The sequence below is a fragment of the Zingiber officinale genome, chromosome 5B (assembly GCF_018446385.1).
Source record: "Zingiber officinale cultivar Zhangliang chromosome 5B, Zo_v1.1, whole genome shotgun sequence".
Taxonomy (NCBI): Eukaryota; Viridiplantae; Streptophyta; class Magnoliopsida; order Zingiberales; family Zingiberaceae; genus Zingiber; species Zingiber officinale.
In genome coordinates this window covers 135,698,049-135,720,357 of record NC_055995.1, presented here as the reverse complement: position 1 = coordinate 135,720,357, position 22,309 = coordinate 135,698,049, and the positions used below count along the sequence as shown (strand labels likewise).

General features: G+C 38.1%; 2 protein-coding genes across 2 annotated transcripts; both read left to right on the top strand.

The window, feature by feature from the left end:
* The first annotated feature begins 9,406 nt into the window (after nucleotides 1-9,406).
* LOC121987094 (zinc finger MYM-type protein 1-like) lies at nucleotides 9,407-12,090 on the top strand. Its single transcript, XM_042540998.1, has 3 exons — nucleotides 9,407-11,493; nucleotides 11,568-11,622; nucleotides 11,989-12,090. Exons 1-3 carry the CDS (start codon nucleotides 9,407-9,409, stop codon nucleotides 12,088-12,090), a joined length of 2,244 nt encoding a protein of 747 aa, XP_042396932.1.
* A 6,241-nt stretch (nucleotides 12,091-18,331) lies between these two features.
* On the top strand, nucleotides 18,332-21,202 carry LOC121987093 (transcription factor MYC2-like). The gene is made up of 2 exons (XM_042540997.1): nucleotides 18,332-18,419; nucleotides 19,288-21,202. Exons 1-2 carry the CDS (start codon nucleotides 18,332-18,334, stop codon nucleotides 21,141-21,143), a joined length of 1,944 nt encoding a protein of 647 aa, XP_042396931.1. The 3' UTR covers nucleotides 21,144-21,202.
* The last annotated feature ends 1,107 nt before the right edge of the window (nucleotides 21,203-22,309 follow it).

Sequence of the window (22,309 nt, the reverse complement as noted above, 5' to 3'; positions counted from 1 at the left end):
ATTAGTGGGCATTCGACATCTTAAACACAGGGAGACTAACACACTCATAATAAGAAGGAGCCCAAAATGTAATTTGGGATTGGTGCGATAGTTCAATAATAATTCTTTAGTGGTATGAATTATTATTGATGAAGTTAAGTTGTGTGTTCGGGGCGAACACGGGAAGCTTAATTTCATCGGGAGATCAAAACCAATTCCTCCTCTCGGTCCCTATCGTAGCATCTTGTATATAGAGATTTATACCCACCACATACCCACTTCTTACCCAACCCAAGGGGTCGGCCAAGCTAGCTTGGAACCCAAGCTAGGGCCGGCCAAGACCGAAGGATAGAGTCAAGATTAGTGGTCGGCCCTAGCTTGGAGTCCAAGCTAGATGTGGCCGACCACATAGAAAATAAAAAGGTATTTTTATTAAAATTATTTCTTATATGGATATCATAATTTTAAAAGAGAGTTTGAAATTTAAATATTTTCTTTTATAGTTTTCTACAAAAGATTAAGAAAAGATTTGAAATTTTTTATTATTTGTAGATTGAAAGGTAGATTTTAATTTTGAGAAAACTTTCCTTGTTTAACCATGTTCATGATTTAAAAGAAAGTTTAAAAATTAAATATTTTTTTATAAGTTTCTACAAAATATTAAGAAAAGATTTGATATCTTTCCTTATTTGTAGATTGAAAGGAGATTTTAATTTTTAGAGATAACTTTCCTTTTTGAAAATCATCCACGTATTTAAAAGAAAAATTTTAATTTATAAATTTTTTTTTATAATCCACCATGAAGGGAAAAATTATTGGAGAAATTTTTTTTTTATAAATTTCCAGAGACAAATTAGGAAGTTTTAATTCTTGTGTTGATTAAAACTCTCCTTGTTTGGGATTTTAAAGTGGCCGACCATGATGTTTAATGAGAAGAAAATTGTTTTTTAATTAAAATAAATTTTCCTTTTCATGGCAAAAGAATTAAGGAAGTTTTTATTTAAATTTTCTTATTTGCCAAGGCCAAGGATTATAAAAGAAAGTGTAGAGGTGCCTTCATGGGTAACAACTCTATTCTTTTTCTTCCTCTCTTTTTCTCCTTGGTGTGGCCGGCCCTAGAGGTTTTCCCTCTCCTCTTCTCTTCTTCTTTAGTGGTTGGTTTCATCTTCTCTTGGAGCTCTTGTTGATGGCCGGTTCTAGCTAGGAGAAGAAGGAGAGAAATGAGGCTTTGTTTCTAGCATCCCTTGGAGCTTGGTGGTGGTGGTCAGACCTCTACTTCTCTTGGAGAATTATGGTGGCCGAATCTTGCTTGGAGAAGAAGGTGGCTTAGGTGGATTCTCATCTCGATAGATCGTTGCCCACACAATGTCTGGGATAAGAAGAGGAATACGGTAGAAGATCAAAAGGTTATTTGCTTACAAAGAAAGGTATAACTAGTAATTGTTTTCCGCATCATATTAGTTTTCTTTGTATAGTTATTTTTGGAAATACCAAACACAAGAGGCATATGATTCTAGAGTTTTCAGATTTGTTTCGAAGTTGTGTTTCTTTTCTTTTATTTTTCGAATTTGTGATTTGATTATTCTTTTTGGTTAAACCTAGAGTTATTTAAGGAAATTAAATATTAGCTTTCCTTAAAAGGCTTTGTCTAGGTGGTGGTGGTTGCTCCCATATCCAAGAAGGTCATGTGCCTCGCCATGCAGTCATGAAAGTTAATTTTGGAAATTAATATTTAATATAATTAATAACATAGGTGGATTTGAATCAATAGTGTTAAGTTCCGCTTGCGATTCAAATCTAAACCATTAAGAACAAATAAGTTAAATTTGGAATCAATGATGTTGAGTTCCGTCTGCGATTCCTAATTTAACTTCTAAAGAACACAATAGATTATTTAAGGAAATGTTCGACACTTGTACAAATTTTTTGTACAGTGGAACCGGTATGATTTTCCTAAGACTAACCAACAATTGGTATCATAGCTAGGGTTTGCCTCTGTGTGTTTGGTTTTCAAATAGATTATGCACATGTCATACATAATTTAGGCAGGATAATAGTAGGATGTGCTAACTCTTTGGTTGCAGGCTCCAACTATTATGGCATATAGATATTGTGTGTGATTGGACCCTTGGACATGTCAAGGGCATTATTTTGTGTGCATGATTGTATGTATCAAATACAGCAGGAGCTGTGTTATTTTTAGAATTTTATTTTTGTTCGACCTAGAATACATGTACATTCCTTTATGGAATATAGGATGAATGTATGTAAAATTCTATATTTGTCGCGGATCGTATCCTTGCGAGGCGTGGTGCTATCGGAGGACCAGAGGCGCAGCGAAATAAGAAGCAAGATAGATGCGACAACTCGACCCGATGGCATATCAAGGAGCCATTGATCATGTTTAGTGTATTTTATAGGTGTATTTTATTCATTAGTTGTTGAAACATGTTTAGTGGTGTCATCTACCGGTACCTGGTGTGTAGATACAAGGAGCCATTGATCATGTCTGTAATTCATTGCAGGGTTCCAAGAAACTCGAACAACTATATAAAAGGGAAAACACTATCTACATGGGCACTACTGCAAAAGTAATAGCTGTTACAGTGGGAGATGTTTATCCTTTGATAGGAATAAAATATGGATTTTGAGAAATTATCTTTACGTACCAAGTTTAGAAAGAATTTGTTTTCAGTTTCTAAACTATCAAAGAAGTTGATATTCTGCCTCTTTTAATAACAAAGTTGTTATCAAGATAAAGAGGGAATTTATCTGTGTAGGTTCAGCGAAGGCCGGCAAGAGGGGGGTGAATTGCTAAAAACAAAAATAAACTATACCCTCCTCGGATTTCAACTCAGAAAAGCAATAGTAAAATAATAACAAATAAAGAAATAGAAATTAAGCAGAAGACAGGAATTTAACCTGGTTACAACCAAGAGGGTTGTTAATCCAGGGAAGTGACAAAAGCGCAGTAGAAGATCTCTTTTTGTTGAAGGCGGAGAAGCCTTTTACACTTTGAGGCTTAGAACTATTGCTAGGAAAGACTATACAATTGATTGCTTGAATTGTTGTTTAATTGCTAGCTCCAGGGGCCTTTAAATAGCCTCTGGAAATTCTATCCCGAGGGTCCAAGACGCCTCCAACAAGGTCCAAGGCGCCTCCAGCTCGGTGAGTAGATAGAATTCTATCCGGTGTTATAACGGTCATTCTGACCTGGCTCAAGGCGCCTTCAACAAGCAATGAAGGCGCCTTCAATGCATGTTTAAGGCGCCTTCAAGTTCCTGCTACAGTAATTTCCAACCTCTTTTAACTCCTTTTCTTCTTCGCTTTGGCTTCCGAAGCTTCATTCTTTTAGGTGATTGCGGCCAACCGAAATAGGGCTTACCCGAACCCAATTCCCGGCCTTCTCCTCGAGCAGTCTTCCTCCTTGGCTTAATGTCCTCGAACGCCGCGCACGTTCTTCTCGCCCACCGGTGTACTCTTCCGCAGCTCTCTTGTCCTTCGGACGCACCGAGCCCGTCAGCTCCTTTCCCGTGTCGTCATTCTCGCTAACTGCGTCTTCCGCTCGACTTCCTGTGCTCCTAAGCTTCTGCACACTCAGACACAGGAATCAAACACAAATCAGGACCTAACCAACTTGGTTGATCACATCTAAACTACCACGAGGTCCAACAATCTCCCCCTTTTTGATGTGCTTCAACCCAAGTTTAAGTTAGGGTAAAAACAGACACAAAAAGTAATTTTAAAGAAAAATTACTAAACTAGCATGTTAAGCATAAGTTTTGCAATAAATAAAATTGCAACACATTTTTAAAAAAATATTAAAATTTTAAATTTTCTAACTCCCCCTTAACTTGTACCTTTCTCCTTAACTTGCAACCTTTCTCTCCCCCTTTGATCACAGCAAAAACAGGGTGATAACTCAAAAAAAAATATTTTAGAGAATTTTTATTTAACAAAAATGATTTCTCAGAAAATTGAATTTTTCCAAAAAAAAAAATCTAGATATGAATCAGGTTTTTGAAAAAAAATTCTAAGTCAAATAAATTTTTGAATTTTTCAAAAGATTTCAAGTCAGATGAATTTTTCACAATAATTTCTAAGTCAAAATCGATTTTTTAGAAATTTTCAAACGTGTTTGAAAAAACTTTCAAAGCATTATTTAATTCTCGTTTAATATTTTTTCAGAAAGTTAATTAAACATTTTCTTTCAATATTTTAGCTTCCAGGTCGTGGCGAGGCACTAGACCTTCTTGGTTATTGGAGCAACAACCACTTCCTTAGACAAAACTTCCATAAAAAATTTCAATATTTAATTTTCTCACTGTAAGCTTTTAACTAAAAGAGAAATTTAAACCAGTAAAGATTTTGGAACCCAATAAAGGTTCCTTCCTATAGGATTAGTCAAAAATTTAGGGGGTACGTAATACTTGGGCAATTTTCTAAGTTGACCCTGATGGTTTCTAATGTACCAATTTAATCTACCATAAATCCTTAGTTTTGATTTTGGAAAATGATTTAAGCATGCATCAGATTTCAATTTTTCAATTTCTGATTTTAAACTTTCATTTTCTAATTTAAATTTATCTAAGATATTATTTAATTCAACATTTTCTTTTTCTAATTGATCTAATTCTTTGGACAGAGACTTGATAAATTTAAAAGACTGAGTCGGGGTTAGATTGCGTACCTTACTTACCTGATCTGGTGACGCTCCCCCTTCACTGCTGCTTTCTTCTTCTGATATTTCTCCCCCTTTATCGATGCTCATCTCTGAGCTAGACGTTTCTTCTAGCTGATGGTTGGCTATCAGTGCTATTCCCGAGAATTCTTCGACTTCTGATTCGGAGGATGAGTCTGACCAAGTGGCTTTCAGGTTCTTATGCTTGGAGGATTCTGGTTTCTTGTACTTGGTCTTTGCCTTCTCATTTTGCTTGCTCTTCAATTTCGAGCAGTCATCCTTGATGTGCCCTTCTTCGTTGCAGTTGTAGCAACGAATCGTTCTTCTTTTTCTCTCATGCCTCTGCGATCTAAATTTGTTAGATTTAAAAAATTTATTGAAGCGTCTTACCAGTAGTGTCGCTTCTGATTCGTCGACCGAGGCTTCGGAGTCAGAACTGTTCATTTTTGCCTTTAAGACAATGTTCTGCTTGGTCTTCTCTACTCCTTTGGGCTCTGAAACTCGAGATTCGTGAAGTTCAAAAGTGGAAAACAATTGCTCAAAAGTACTTACCTCGAAGTCCTTAGAGATGTAATACGCATCTACTAAGGAGGCTCATTCGGGAGTTCTCGAGAAGGCGTTGAGCGCGTACCGGATTGAGTCCCGGTTCGTTACTTCTTCTCCAAGGTTGTTGAGTTGAGTAATCAGCTCTTTGATCCTCGCTTGGAGTTGCGCTACCTTCTCGCCTTAGATCATCCAGAGGTTCGTCAACTGGGTCCGGAGGATGTCGCGCCTCGCTAGCTTTGCTTCGGAGGTACCTTCGTGAAGCTCCAGGAATTTTTCCCAGAGATCTTTCGCGGAGTCGTAGCTTCCAATCCGATTTACCTCCTGAGGCGGCAGAATGCTGAGTAGGTGGAACTCAGCCTTTCCATTGGCGACGAAATCTGCTTGCTCCTTTTTCATCCAGGTATTTTCCTCCTTATCTTTCGAAACTGCATAGTCATATTTCATTATTAAAAGAATGTCAAATTCGGTTTTAAAAAATACCTACATTTTGCGCTTCCATGTGGCGAAGTCTCCGTCGAACTTCAGGGGATGAATATTTGCTCCGGCCATAGTCTTGATCGATGTGCTTCAGTCGGCGGTTAGTCCTTCTGAGGCGGGCATGCTCTGATACCAATTGTAGGTTCAGCGGAGGCCAGCAAGAGGGGGGTGAATTGCTGAAAACAAAAATAAACTATACCCTCCTCGGATTTCAACTCAGAAAAGCAATAGTAAAATAATAACAAATAAAGAAATAAAAATTAAGCAGAAGACAGGAATTTAACTTGGTTACAACCAAGAGAGTTGTTAATCCAGGGCAGTGACAAAAGCGCAGTAGAAGATCTCTTTTTGCTGAAGGCGGAGAAGCCTTTTACACTTTGAGGCTTAGAACTATTGCTAGGAAAGACTATACAATTGATTGCTTGAGTTGTTGTTTAATTCCTAGCTCCAGGGGCCTTTAAATAGCCTCTGGAAATTCTATCCCGAGGGTCCAAGGCGCCTCCAGCTCGGTGAGTGGATAGAATTCTATCCGGTGCTCGAACGGTCATTCTGACCTGGCTCAAGGCGCCTTCAACAAGCAATGAAGGCGCCTTCAATGTTGAAGGCGCCTTCAATGCATGTTTAAGGCGCCTTCAAGTTCCTGCTACAATAACTTCCTGATACAGTAATTTCCAGCTTCTTTTGACTCCTTTTCTTCTTCGCTTTGGCTTCCGAAGCTCCATTCTTTTGGGTGATTGTGGCCAACCGAAATGGGGCTCACCCGAACTCAATTCCCGGCCTTCTCCTCGAGCAGTCATCCTCCCCGGCTTAACGTCCCTCGAACGCCACACACGTTCTTCTCGCCCACCGGTGTACTGTTCCGCAGCTCTCTCATCTTTCAGACGCACTGAGCCCGTCAACTCCCTTCCCGTGCCGTCCTTCTCGCTAGCTGCATCTTCCACTCGACTTCCTGTGCTCCTAAGATCCTGCACACTCAGACACATGGATCAAACACAAAGCAGGACCTAACCAACTTGGTTGATCACATCAAAACTACCACGAGGTCCAACAATCTGTTCTGGTATGTTGGTTGACAATCCAATAACTCCCACGATGTAATAAATGGAAATTAATAACACATCTTCTAACTTTAATAAGAGAAAGCAACCTTCAGAAATGAACCAATCATATTTTTGGTATCTAAGGCTAGATTATATTAACTTGAGTAGGATTCAAAGGATAATAACCAATGAACTTTTGGGTTCATTGGTAGTGGAAATTTTTTCCAACCTGCGAATCTTACTTGGAAGGAAGAATAACCAAGAAGCTTTTAAGTCTAAGGGGTATGAAGCCAAAGATATGTTGAAATTGGTTAATTCTGATTTGTGTGATCCTATGACTATCCAGACAAGAGGTAGTTTTGAATATTTTATCAATTTTATAGATAACTATTCAAAATATGGGTACATTTACTTGATGCGCTGCAAGTCTAAGTGTTTTGATAAGTTCAAAGAGTATTAGGCTAATGTGGAGTAACGTCAAGGTAAAAGTATCGAGACACTACGCTGAGATCGTAGTGGCAAGTACCTCTTGGGAGAGTTTAGAAGTCACTTATCAGAAGTCAGGATTCAATCTCAACTAACTGCACCTGGTACACCCCAACAGAATGGTGTAGTAAAACGAAAGTATATGACTCTTATGAAAATAGTTAGATCAATGATAAGTTATTTAGAATTACCAAAATTCGTTTTAAGGATATATACTGGAAACGGAAGTGAACATAGTACCTTCTAAGTCAGAACTCTCTACTCCTATAGAAATGCAGAATTGGCATAAGCCTAGTCTGAAGCATATTCGGATTTGGGTGGTCTAGCACGTGAGAGACACTGATAAGTTAGACATGAGTTCACTTGTTTGTGAGTTATCCTAGAAAAATGAAAAGAGGTTTATAGTCCTTAAAATCGGAAGGTCATTGTTGGCACCAATGCCCGATTTTAGAAAAGGACTATACTATGAACCACAAGCCCATGAGTAAAAATTGTTCTTAAGGAAATTAAAGGACACGTCTAACCTAGTACCAACTGTACAAGATGAAATATCACAAAAAAACTGCAACACGTATCACAAATGATACATAATTGCAGAAAGTGCCTCGTCGTAGTGGGAGAGTTGTTAGCCAACCTAAAAGATTCATGTTTTGGGAGAGTCTTTAGACTCGATCCCTGGTGGACATGAACCTGATCTCCGGACATATGACGAAGCACTCCAAGATAAAGATACAACATCTTTACAAAGAATACAGAATTAGAATATATGTATTCTAATAGAGTCTGGGAGCTTATAAAATCACCAAATGGTGTAAAAGTCATTCGGTGAAAATAAGTCTATAATAGGAAAAGAGGGATAGACAGGAAGATAAAAACTTTCAAAGCAAGGCTTGTTGAAAAAAAGAAAACTTTTTACTGGTAGCCATGCTTAAGTCTATCCGGATTCTTTTATCTATGAGATTTAGCAAGTGGATGCCAAGACAGCTTTCCTTAATAGAAGTCTTGAAGAAAACATCCATATATAGTAACCAGAAGGGTTCATTGCAAAGAGCAAAGAGCAAAGAGCATCTAGTAAGTAAGCTCAATCGGTCTATGGGCTGAAGAAAAGCTTCAAGGTCTTGGTTCATCTGGTTTAATGAAGTAATCCAGACCTGTGAATTTATTCAGTGTCCAGATGAGTCTTGTGTATACAAGTAGTGTGATGGAAGCGTGGTGGTATTTCTTGTACTATACGTAGATGACATTTTTGGTAGTTGGAAATAATATCAAAATGTTGTCGAAAGTAAGGGTATGATTGTCCAAACAAATTCGATATAAAGGACTTGGGAGAATGCACATATTCTTGGGATCAAAGCACGGGCGGAGCTTACACGGGCCGAGTGTGGGCAGTTGCCCACACTGGGCCTGGACAAAAAAATAAATATTATTAATCTTTTTTTGCCCTAAGTCAACCCCATTAAACTAATTGCTCTCTAACCTTGCGACGAACGAATTCTGCAGTCTCCACGCCGAACCTGCAGAGGCCATAGCCAGAGGCCATAGCCAGAGGCCCAGAGGAACACCGAACACGACTACACGAGTTGGGAGAAAAGTATCGTGTGCGACCACACAGTCGGCTACATGCCTGCAAGCTGCGGCAACCTCACAAACGCCTCCCGAAATACCCATCTTCATTCTTCAGTAGTCAGTCTTTCCTCGCCGGCCGGCGGCCGCCGCCTCCTTTTCGACTTCATCTTCCTCCTTTGCTGCCACACTCCATAGCAATCTAAGAAGCCCAAGGACCCAAGGTAACCCTTAAGGCCTTAACCTAAATGCTTTTTTCCTGTTCCGAAAAAAAAAACGGCGAACTATGCTTGGGTAAAAAAGTTATCTATATATTTTTATTAAATAATTTTCAATAAAAAGCTATCTATATATTTTTTTGTTTTCTACTATATGCTAATAATGCTTACAAAATTAACAACTACAGCCACTGCCCACTAATGTGATAGTTAACTATGAGAAATTTTTTTTTCTTTTGCAATAATTATTCATATACAAGGCTGTGCACGGCAGCATGGGTAAAAAAAGTATGGATAAATATTAAATCTATGCTATGTTAATTAAATATATAATTTTAGAATTTTAGAATTTTGTTTAAGTTTGGATTGTTAATTTATTTTTTATTTATTTATATTAGGAAATCACTATGTCTACAATGCATAGATTTTTTAAAAGAAAAGCTCCAAAACCAGAAGAACAAAATACTGGAAATGTTACAGTTGGAGAATTTGATTTTTCACAACTACCAGCAGATCCTGGACAAAGGATTCTCATTTGTTCTTATAATGCTAACATTAGGGATCAAGTTCGAAGGATATATTTACAAAAAGGCCCATGTCAACCTTCAGGTTATGAATTCCCAAAACGAAAATTTGGAGTAAGCCAATTTAGACGGTTCAATCCTTCATGGTTTAAAGAATTTGGCGATTGGTTGGAATATAGTATAGAAAAAGATGCAGCGTATTGTTTGTATTGTTATCTTTTCAAGACAACTAAGGGAAAACAAGCAGGAGGAGAGACTTTTGTTAGTGAAGGATTCACAAATTGGAAGAGTAAAGATAGATTAAATATTCATGTTGGCCAACATGATAGTGAACATCATAAAGCTCGAATGAATTGTGAAGCTTTGATGAATCAAGATGAGCACATCCAATCAATTTTGCACAAACAGTCAAAGCAAATGCGCAGTGATTATCGTATCCGTCTCACTGCTTCAATTGATTGTATTAGAGTTCTGTTGCGACAAGGGAATTCATTTCGGGGTCATGATGAGACTGAAGGTTCTCTTAATCCAGGTAACTTTCTTATTCAACTGGAGTTTTTAGGTGCTCATAATAAAGAGATTAATGATGTGATATTGGAAAATGCTCCTAAAAATTGCAAGTTAACATCACCGAATATTCAGAAGGATATAGTAAGGGCTTGTGCAACTGAAACAATTAATGTTATTATCAAAGATATTGGTAATTCATTATTCTCTATTTTAGTTGATGAATCTCGTGATGTGTCAATGAAGGAGCAAATGTCAGTTGTTTTGCGCTATGTTGATAGTAGTGGGCATATAAATGAGCGTTTTATTGGAATTGAACATGTTACTAGTACTACAGCACTCTCACTTAAAGCTGCTATTGATAAGATGTTCGCTAAATATAATTTGAGCATATCTAATGTGAGAGGACAAGGTTTTGATGGAGCAAGTAATATGCAAGGTAAATTTAATGGTCTAAAAGCACTCATTTTAAAGGAGAACCCATGTGCATTTTACATACATTGTTTTGCCCATCAGCTTCAACTAGCTCTTATAGTTGTGGCCAAGAAAAATCTTCCAATTTCTAATTTCTTTCGTATTGTTGGTGATGTGGTAAATGTTGTTGGATCATCCTGCAAACGTTCTGATCTTCTTAAGGAGAAACATTCAGATTTTATTGTTGAGGCACTAGAGAGGGGTGAAATTTCAAGTGGTCGAGGGCTTAATCAAGAAACTACTCTTCAACGTGCTGGGGATACACGTTGGGGGTCACATTACAATTCTTTGAACAGTTTGATTTCTATGTTCTCTGCTGTCAGTGATGTGCTTGAAATGATTTCAGAAGATGATTCCAGTTCTCCTGATCAAAAAACTGAGGCATTTAATTTATTGGAGTCAATACTTTCATTTGATTTTGCATTCAATCTACACTTGATGAAACATGTCTTAGGGATTTCGAGTGAATTGTCGACGGCATTACAAAAGAAAGATCAGGATATTGTAAATGCAATGGATTTGGTACAAGTATGCAAACACCGACTCCAAAATATGAGAGAAGATGGTTGGGATTCATTTTTAGAAAAGGTTCAGTATTTTTGTCAACAACATTACATTGATTGTCTCAAAATGGATGATATGTTCACACGTTGGGCACCACGTGGTCGTCCCCATCGTAATCCACCAGAAGTGACAAATTTACATCACTATCGAGTTGATTTATTTTATGGTGTTATTGATATGCAACTTCAAGAATTAAATGATCGTTTCTCAGAGGCAAGTACAGAGTTACTTCTTTGTGTAGCTTGTTTGTGTCCACAAAACTCTTTTATAGCTTTTGACAAGAAAAAATTGTTGCAACTGGCTGAGTTTTATCCACAAGATTTCTCAAGATTTGATCTTCTCGTACTTGATGATCAACTTGAAACTTATATATGTGATATGCGTTCTAACAAAACATTTCAAGGATTGAAAGACCTCGGTGATCTTTCAGAGAAGTTAGTTATGTCAAAGAAAAATATGGTGTATCCATTGGTTTTTAAACTTTTGACATTAGTATTAATTTTACCAGTTGCGACTGCGTCTGTAGAGAGAGTATTTTCTGCCATGAGAATTGTGAAAGACAGGTTGCGCAATCGAATGAGTGACGATTGGATGAATGATAGTCTTATTGTCTATGTAGAGAAAGATATATTTCTAACGGTTGATAATGAAGCTATTATACAAAAGTTTCAAAATATGAAGACTCGAAAAGAACAATTGTAAGGTAATTATGTTGTGATGTTTGATTTCATATTGTATGCTTTGTTAATAAAAGAATTAGCTTCTTGACTTAAACTCTTTACAACTCTTCTTTGAAATGAATTTATTCTTTAAAAAATCATGTAGTTTTACTAATGCTGAATATGTCATGTTATCACTCATAAGTATAAGTTTTAGCTTTCCATTTTAAATTTTCATGGCAAGTGCTAATTTGTCTTATTCATTTGCAGCTATATTTCTATACAGATTTCATCAATGTGGATGGTATTGGCTTGATGCTTGAAAATTATGAACAACTTTTGAGTGTATCTTATAACCAAGAATCTTTTTGAAGATGGTGGAATAGATAGTTTTTTTGATATTAGGGAGGATAATCCGGTTGGACAAGCTCAACGGGTTAGTTTTCATTTTGTCATTTGCGGTTTAATTATTATGTCAACTTTTAATCTTTTATGCATCATATTCTGTTCTATTATATATTGCTTAGTCTTTGTTGATCTTTAATTTTATACCATTACAATTATAAAATTTAATTTTGTTTTACTTTATTAAATATATTTTATTATTGCCTACACTCAACCAATATCCTAACTCCGCCCCTGGATCAAAGTAATAAGAGATCGCAAGAAAAGAATATTTTACTTATCCCAAACTTCATATATCAATACAATCCTTGCTCGTTTTAGCATGCAAGACTTCAAGAAAGGTTTTCTACCTTTTAGACATGGAGTAAATTTTATCTAAAGAGATGTCTCTGAAGACATCAAAAGAGATAGAAGACATGATGGCAGTTCCTTATGTTTCGGCTATCGGAAGCCTAATGTATACTATGCACGAGACTGGATATCTGTTTTGCCCAGGGCATAGTTAGCAGATATTGAAGTAACCCAGGACCAGGACACTAGACTGCCGTAAAGCATATATTAAAGTACCTTAGAGGGACTAGAGATTATATGCTAGTTTAATAGGCAGATGATTTGATCCCTGTGGGTAACAAGGATTTTGACTTCCAATCGAATAGGGACAATAGTAAGTCGACCTCGGGATTTTGTGTTTACTTTAGGAGGTGAAGTCATAACTATGGAAGAGTGATAAGCAAAGGTGTTTTTTCGGACTCCACCATAGAAGCTGAGTAAGTGGCAGCCTCTGAGACAGTCATAGAAGCTGTATGGCTCACATACTTCATGATGGACTTAGACATGTTTTCTGATTTGCCCAAAAAATTATTACAATTTATTGTAATAATAATGGTGCAGTAGCAAACTCGAAGAAACCATAAGTTCATAAGGCAAGTAAACACAATAGAGCGCAAGTACCACCCAATACGAGAAATCGTATAAACGAGGAGAAGTTGTTGCCGCCTAGATTGCATCAAGTGATGACCTATAGATCATTTCACTAAGGTCCTTAAGGCAAAAGCTTTTGATGGCCATGTTGAAGGGTTGAGAATCAAATGTATGGCAGCTTAGTCTTTTAGTATAAGTGGGAGATTGTTAGAGTGTATACTAAAAGTCTAGCTTTTGTATAAACATTTATTTAGAAATAAAGAATCACAATGGTCAAATACTTACATTTATTTGTTAAGTGTAGTTGTTCAATTAATTTATATTGTAGATAACATGGTGTGTGGTGTCACACACAGAAGATCATGTTGTCGGTTCTTTATAAATTATAAACAGTTGCTCGCGACTAAAATGGAAAGGAACAAACCGTTTTTTTTAAAGTAGTTCTAGTGTAATTAAGTATTAGTTTATCTTAACTAATAAATTACACTGATACACTCCAAGTGTATTGAGTAGGACCATTTTAGGTAAGTTCATTTTGTACTGACTTTATAAAAGAATTAGACCTTAGTTATTATGGAAGTGTGTGCTCTTAATCCTAATATAATAACAAATACATATATTTAGTATTTATTTCTTTGACTTATTAATGGGTGAGATTTAGCTCGATAAATCAATAAACCCGATAAGTTGGGAAATGATATTACTTATAGTGTGTGTTGTTGATTATAGAAGGAAATTGTGTCCTAGTAATCTAGGTTGAGAATGTCCCCGAGAGGAGCTCATAAGGATTGTCATGTTAAACCCTGCAGGTGGACTTAGTCCGACATGACGATAAGGTTGAGTGGTATTACTCTTGGACTAAGATATTAATTAGTGAGTTGTCAGTAACTAATTTAATTAGTGGACATTCGACATCTTAAACACAGGGAGACTAACACACTCATAATAAGAAGGAGCCCAAAATGTAATTTGGGATTGGTGCGGTAGTTCAATAATAATTCTTTAGTGGTATGAATTATTATTGATGAAGTTAAGTTGTGTGTTCGGGGCGAACACGAGAAACTTAATTTCATCGGGAGACCAAAACCAATTCCTCCTCTCGGTCCCTATCGTAGCCTCTTGTATATAGAGATTTATACCCATCACATACCCATTTTTTGCCCAACCCAAAGGGGTCAGCCAAGCTAGCTTGGAACCCAAGCTAGGGTCGGCCAAGACCTAAGGATAGAGTCAAGATTAGTGGTCGGCCCTAGCTTGGAGTCCAAGCTAGGTGTGGCCGACCACATAGAAAATAAAAAGAGATTTTTATTAAAATTATTTCTTATGTGGATATCATGGTTTTAAAAGAAAGTTTGAAATTTAAATCTTTCCTTTTATAGTTTTCTACAAAAGATTAAGAAAAGATGTGAAATCTTTCCTTATTTCTACATTGAAAGGTAGATTTTAATTTTGAGAAAACTTTCCTTTTTTAACCATGTTCGTGATTTAAAAGAGAGTTTAAAAATTAAATATTTTTTTATAAGTTTCTACAAAATATTAAGAAAAGATTTGATATATTTCCTTATTTGTAGATTGAAAGGAGATTTTAATTTTTAGAGATAATAATTTTCCTTTTTGGAAATCATCCACATGTTTAAAAGAAATATTTTAATTTATAAAATTTCTTTTTTATAATCCACCATAAAGGGACAAATTATTGGAGAAATTTTTTTTTTATAAATTTCCGGAGACAAATTAGGAAGTTTTAATTCTTGTGTTGATTAAAACTCTCCTTGTTTGGGATTTTAAAGTGGCCGACCATGATGTTTAATGAGAAGAAAATTGTTTTTTAATTAAAATAAATTTTCCTTTTCATGGCAAAAGAATTAAGGAAGTTTTTATTTAATTTTTTTTATTTTCCAAGGCCAAGGATTATAAAAGAAAGGGTAGAGGTGCCTTCATGGGTAACAACTCTATTCTTTTTCTTCCTCTCTTTTTCTTCTTGGTGTGGTCGGCCCTAGAGGTTTTCCCTCTCCTCTTCTCTTCTTCTTTAGTGGCCGGTTTCATCTTCTCTTGGAGCTCTTGTTGATGGCCGGTTCTAGCTAGGAGAAGAAGGAGAGAAAGAAGGCTTTGTTTCTAGCATCCCTTGGAGCTTGGTGGTGGTGGCCGGACCTCTACTTCTCTTGGAGAATTATGGTGGCCGAATCTTGCATGGAGAAGAAGGTGGCTTAGGTGGATTCTCATCTCGGTAGATCGTTGCCCACACAACGTCCGGGATAAGAAGAGGAATACGGTAGAAGATCAAGAGATTATAGAGTTTTCTTTGCTTACAAAGAAAGATATAACTAGTAATTATTTTTCGCATCATACTAGTTTTCTTTGTATAGTTATTTTTGGAAATACCAAACACAAGAAGCATATGATTCTAGAGTTTTCAGATTTGTTTCGAAGTTGTGTTTCTTTTATTTTTGAATTTGTGATTCGATTATTTTTTTGGTTAAACCTAGAGTTATTTAAGGAAATTAAATATTAGCTTTCCTTAAAAGGCTTTGTCTAGGCGGTGGTGGTTGCTCCCATATCCAAGAAGGTCATGTGCCTCGCCATGCAGTCCTGAAAGCTAATTTTAGAAATTAATATTTAATTGAATTAATAACATAGGTGGATTTGAATCAATAGTGTTAAGTTCCGCTTGCGATTCAAATCTAAACCATTAAGAACATATAAATTAAATTTGGAATCAATGATGTTGAGTTCCGTCTGCGATTCCTAATTTAACTTCTAAAGAACACAATAGATTATTTAAGGAAAGGTTCGACACTTGTACAAATTTTTTGTACAGTGGAACTGGTATGATTTTCCTAGGACTAACCAACAAGAGGGGACTCGGTCGGCCTGCTATTAAATCATATTAATGGTCCATCAATCCAATGAGCTAAGATTCTTTTTGACGTTTGTATAACAGTTGTTAGAGAATCAAGGGAATATTCCCTATGCAATTTGTATGATGGAAGCTTCTACCTTACAAAATACAAAAATGATGGGTCTATTTTCGGAAAGGTCTCAGAATGTTAGAATGGTCGATCATTTTTTGGAAATACATCCACATTCGTGCATAGAGGAAAAATAACACTACAAAAGGAGTTTTCTCTTAAAGGTGCAGGTATGTATCATTACGCATACAGTGCCCACTGTTCATTTTCTGCTATTCATCATCTGTTATTTCCTCTCGACCACTTATCTAACATGAGTGTCAGAGTGCCTATGTCAGAGACGTCTCCCTGGCTCGATTATTGACGTTTTCTTCCCTCTATGTTTTTTTAACAAATACTACTACAAATATTAGTTTGTGTTACATATTTTACATAATACTGATTATAAATATCATATAAATAAATTCTAACATTATATATAATATTAACTAGATCAGGGAAGAAGAATCTTTAATTGGAATTAAAGCGTCATAATATAAAGTTAAGATTTCTTGTAAAACTTCTAATTTAAATCTAGGATCTAAAGCGAATGAAATTAAATAAATTTCAAGAATTAAATAAAAATATTTTTCCCATTTAGTTTTCATAGCTAGAATGCAAGGAGATAAAGATTCATTATTAATATGTTCATTTAAAACTAATACTATATTAGAAAAATTTTCTAAAACTAATTGAGCAGTGGGGTAATAAACACCGGAAAGTTGTTCGGTTGCATCATTAAATACTTTTAAAATTTCACAAATACTACTACAAATATTCCATTGTTGTGAAAATAAATAAATATTAGTATTAGTATTTTGTGCAAAAAATGAATATAATAATTCTTTATATTGAAATGAATCTTGTAATAATTGGTATGTTGAACTCCAACGTGTTGGTACATCACGTGAAAATTTTTTAGGTCTCATCCCATTAATTTTACAAACCTACCCCATTGTTTCATTATAGATGGATGAGACCATAAATAAGAAATTGCAATTCTAATTGGTTGAATATAACTTTCTAAAAATTTTAAACCATCTTGAACACATAAATTTAAAACATGGCATACACAACGAATATGAAAAAATAAGCCGTCGATAATAGGTTGACAAACAAATTTTAGATCATCTATACAAGCGGTATTGGAACTAGCATTATCTAATGATATTGAAAATATTTTATGAGTTAAGCCATATTCTTCTAAAATTAAACATAATAATTGTGCGATGTTATGAGCATTATGTGATTCATCAAAAACTCTATAATCTAACAATCTTTTTTGGAGGTTCCAAGAGTTATCGATCCAATGGCAAGTCATACCCATATACGAATGTGTTTGCCAATGATCACTCCAAATATCGGAACATAAAGAAACTTTATTATCTAATTTACTAAATTCATTAATTAAATTCTTTTTTCCTTGTTTTACTAGTTTTTTAATTGTACGAGTAAGTGTAGTCCTAAGAACACGTTTAGCACATGGATTAAGAGATTTTTTACAAAAATCTTCAAATGTGCATTTAAATTTAAAACTAAAAGAAAGATGTTCTACGAAAACAAATTTAGTTAATGATTCTCTTAATTTATTATCCGAATATAAAAATAAATCGGAATCGGTATTAACGCTAGTTGAAGAAAATCCTGATAATTGTGTTTGAGAACGGTCGAGTCCATATTCCGTCGGGTGCTTCGTTTCTACATATCGTTTCAACAACCCATAGCCACCGCCGACTTGGAATTTGTAGGAAGCATTGCAGTGCTTACATTTTGCACCCATTTCTCCTGACGGAAGAGTGACATTCTCAAAATGTTTAGTGAAAATAGAAGACTTTAGAGGAGGAAGTTCCCGAACCTTAGAAGTAATTGCATCGGTACTTCTTTGTGTTTTGGGTGTCGGATTCGGAAGATGCTCGATCTCATCATCGGTGGATTGAATGTTGGGGTCCTCCTCCCGCGGATTCATTATTTGTTTTTCCTTCTGAGCTCGAGATGATGCACCTCCGCGGCCTCCTTCCATTGTAATTGAAAATTGAAAACGAAAGTGTGTAGAGAATACGAAATTGAGATTAAGGGTAAGAGTAGAGAAGATGTGTGTGAAAATGATGAAATGAGCTCTCTATTTATAGAGTTTTGATAGTAATGGACACTAAATCATATCCATTGATCAAAAAACGATCAAATGATCCTAACCGTTGAAAAAAATACCCAAAAAAAACCCCCAACGGCTATGAACCGCTAGTTAACCGGTGGTTCAAGCCGTTACAAAAAAAAAAAATTACGGCTGAACCGGCGGGTTGAACCGCTGGTTACCCGCCGGTTCGCCGGTTTTACAGCAAATGAACCGGAACCAGCCCGACAAGTTGACAGGCTGGTTCCGGTTCAACCCGGCGAACCGAGTCAACGGGCAACTGGCCCGTTGTCCCGGTTACGGGCCCGAACCGGGTCCGAGCCAAGCCCGCCCCGGCTCGGGTCCGGGTCTGGGCCAGACTCGGCCCGAGGTCGGGTCTAGTCCTCATTCCTTAACCGACCCGAGCTCGTCTGCAAACGAGATCCAATCGGACGATAGAGGGGACTCGGTCGGCCTACTATTAAAGCATATTAATGGTTCATCAACTCAATGAGCTAATATTCTTTTTTACGTTTGTATAATGGTTGTTAGAGAATCAAGGAAATATTCTCTATATAATTTGTATGATGGAAGCTTCTGCCTTGCAAAATACAGAAACGATGGGTCTATTTTCGGAAAGGTCTTAGAATATCAGAATAGTTGATCATTTATTGGAAATACATCGATAGTCATGCATAGAGGAAAAATACCACTATAAAAGAGATTTTATCTTAAAGGTGTAGGTATGCATCATTTGTCAACGGTTCATTTTCTACTATTCATCATCTTTTATTTCCTCTCGACCATTTATCTGACTTGAGTGTCAGAATATCTCTGTCGAAGACCTCTCCCTGACTCGATTACTGATATTTTCTTCCCTCTATATTTTTCTTATATGCAAAATCATTTTTCATCATCTTCTTTCAAACTCAATATTTTTTCACGGTCAATATCAAAAACAATTAATCCATTGTCCGTCTTTTCCGATTTCAAATAAGATCAATTATTATATAGGTCGTGGAAGTGTTAAGAGTTAAATATGATTTTAATTTATGATTTAGAGTTATCGAGGATTATCAACTAATTTTTTTTAAAAATAATATAATATGTTTATAAAATGGTAGACTTTAATAACAAATTTTCTAAATTTGACATGATCACACAATTACAAATTTACCCTTCAAGGGAGACCGCCAACAGAGGCTGGCCGGGCCCTACTCGATCGATACCACCTCAGGAACTACGTTATTAAACCTCCTCCCCTCCGCACTCTTCCTATCCCAACCGCCGCCGCCGCCGCCGCCGAGGACGACAACGAACGTACGACATCCCACGACAACGCCTCCATGATGGATGCCTTCCTCTCCCTCTCCTCTTCCACCGCCGTCACCCACCGCAATGTAATTAGCAGCTGGAACTCGCTTCCTCAAGAGCCGCCTGCCTTGCCCTCCTCCTCATCCTCCTCCCCCTCCTCTCACTTTACTGTCACCGCTTCTATACCGGCCCCTAAGTTCACCGGGGAGACCCTCCAGCAGCGCCTCCACTCGCTCATCGACGGCGCCAGCGACAATTGGAACTACGCCATCTTCTGGCAGCTCTCCCCAGCCGCCGCAGGCGTCGCCCTCACTTGGGGCGACGGGTACTACCGGGGATTGGACGAGGACAACAGAGTACTGCACCGAAGAAAGGGGAAAACTGGAGTTCCAGCCGAACCAGGCCTGGAGGTCAACTCCTTCATGTCCGGCGGCAGTGGCAATGACTCGGCCGACGAGAAGGCCACTGACACCGAGTGGTTCTTCCTCGTGTCGATGACGCAGACGCTTGCTCCCGGATCTGGGCTCCCGGGACAGACCCTCCTCACCGGTTCGCCGGCGTGGTTGACGACGGAGGAAGTCTTGGAGGCGGACCCTTGCGAACGTGCAATGCTGGCAAGGGTGTTCGGGTTCCGCACTATGGCCTGCGTTCCCCTGCCCTGCGGCGCCGTCGTCGAGGTCGGTTCAACGCAGGAGATCTACCAGAACGTCGATTTCTTGAACAAGATCAGAGAGCTCTTCCATGGCCGCACTGCAACTACATCGTGGCAGCCGTCGGTGGAGCACGGAGCGCTCCAGGAACCTTGCGATCTCTACATCTCCGAGCCATCCGCCTCGAAGCCTCCTAATTCCTCTGTTAACGTCGCGATTTCCCCAACTGGGGGCGGAGCCGACTCCCTCTGCACCGACAAGTACATCTCCCACGAGATCAAGAAGTCTTCTTCAAGCAACGACGACGACGATTGGTTCCTGTCCACGCCCATTGCGGCGGTGAAGCTGGAGGGCCTCCTTGACTGTATCGCCGGAGACAGCTCGGACCGCTACTCCGACATGCAGGCATCGGTCCGGGAGGTGACGAGAAGTACTGCGCTGATGGATCCAGCATATAATCGGCCGAAGAAGCGGGGGCGGAAGCCGGCGAACGGGCGCGAGGAATCAGTGGACCACTTGGAGGCGGAGCGGCAGCGGCGCAAGAAGCTGAACCAGAGGTTCTACTCGCTGCGCTCCGTGGTGCCCCACGTGTCCAAGATGGATAAGGCCTCGCTGCTCGCCGACGCCGTCGCCTACATCAACGAGCTCCGTTCCAAGACGAAGGCGCTCGACGCGGACAAGAGAAGGCTGCTGGCCGAGCTGGCGGAGCTCGAGGTAAATAAGGAGACGGCCACCGCCGCCACCGGCAGCCAAACGCCGACCAACCCCCCACCGGGAAGCATGGTGCGGTGCGCCGACGCCTTGATGGAGGTGGAGGTGAAGATTTTCGGGCGGGAGGCGATCGTCCGGGTGCAGAGCGACTGGCAGCGCCACCCGGCCGCTAGGCTGATGGCGGCGCTGCGCGAGCTGGAGCTGGAGGTGAACTGCGCCAACGTGTCTGTGGTGAAGGAGCTGATGATGCAGCAGGTGACCGTCAAAATGACGAACCGGGTCTACACGCAGGAGCAGCTAACGGCGGCGCTGTTCGCCGCCGTCGGCGTCGCCGGAGAAACCTGTCGATCACAAACATCGAGCTAGGAATAGTTAATTGAAGCTTTCTCTTCACATGCATGGCATCGCCACCGATTGCTAGCTTCACCCAGTGTATCATTATTATGTAATTATTTGATCAAAAACCTCGTCTTTAACTGGAATTCATGGAACAGCTAGAACAAAAACCTCTGAAATAAAAACTCTCAGCAGTTCAAAGTTCATATGAGATGGTTAAGGTAATTAAGATCATATGTTAATGTAATTAAGATGATTATGTGGCATATAGGCTCATTGATAAGATGATTAAGGATGATTAGTTAGCTAGGCTCATTTTAGCATGAAAGAACATGAATCAATTGAAGATGGATGGAACAAACTCAATTGATTTGGGTTTAATGTTTAGTCCAGATGTTAGAGTAAGGTGATTCTCAGAAATTATATTTCATGAGCTCATAATTTTAAATTCAGCCATATAATTTTAAGAAAAACTCGACAAGATTCGAACGACATAAAAGAAACAAAAAGATCGATATCATCGTGTAAATGTGAGGTCTGAGGTTAGTTGAGCTAGTGACAAAAGGATGAATAGTTCCACAAAAAAGAATGTCTATTGATCGCATGTCCTTCAATTTGGTTTTATTATAGTGTTAATGATTACTTTGCTTCAAGTCTATAGCGACCTTTTGTCGTGGATGGTTATTTTAATAGATTTCGAGGTTAATTTTCAGTAGATGTAAAATAAAGATCATAGGATAAATACCTTATAATTTATCTCCTTTTAAAGAATATAAGACCTGTTAAAGTGACAACTTAATCTTTCGCACCCTAGTTTCTGTAAGGAATAAAACAAAGGAAACATTTAACTCCATTGGATTCGTTGCGTTTAGGAGTTGGATGTTTACTTATTTAGGCAATAATGGTAGCATATGTTGTTTGAAGGTAGGATGACTGATTATCTATGACAAACATCAAGAAGGTAGGATGACTGATTAGTTAGATCTAACATGGGGATAAATAATTTCCTCATCTAGGATCCCTAAGGAGGAACAGGATCAAGTTAGTCCTTGTAAATGGATTAATGTACTCCATTGTTGGATGAGCGATACACACCAAAATGAGAGAAAATCCATGAATCAATCCCATCGACTCCATTGTGGAAAAACAATAAGATCACTCTCAATTAAAGACACCTTCAAGATTATAAAATTAGA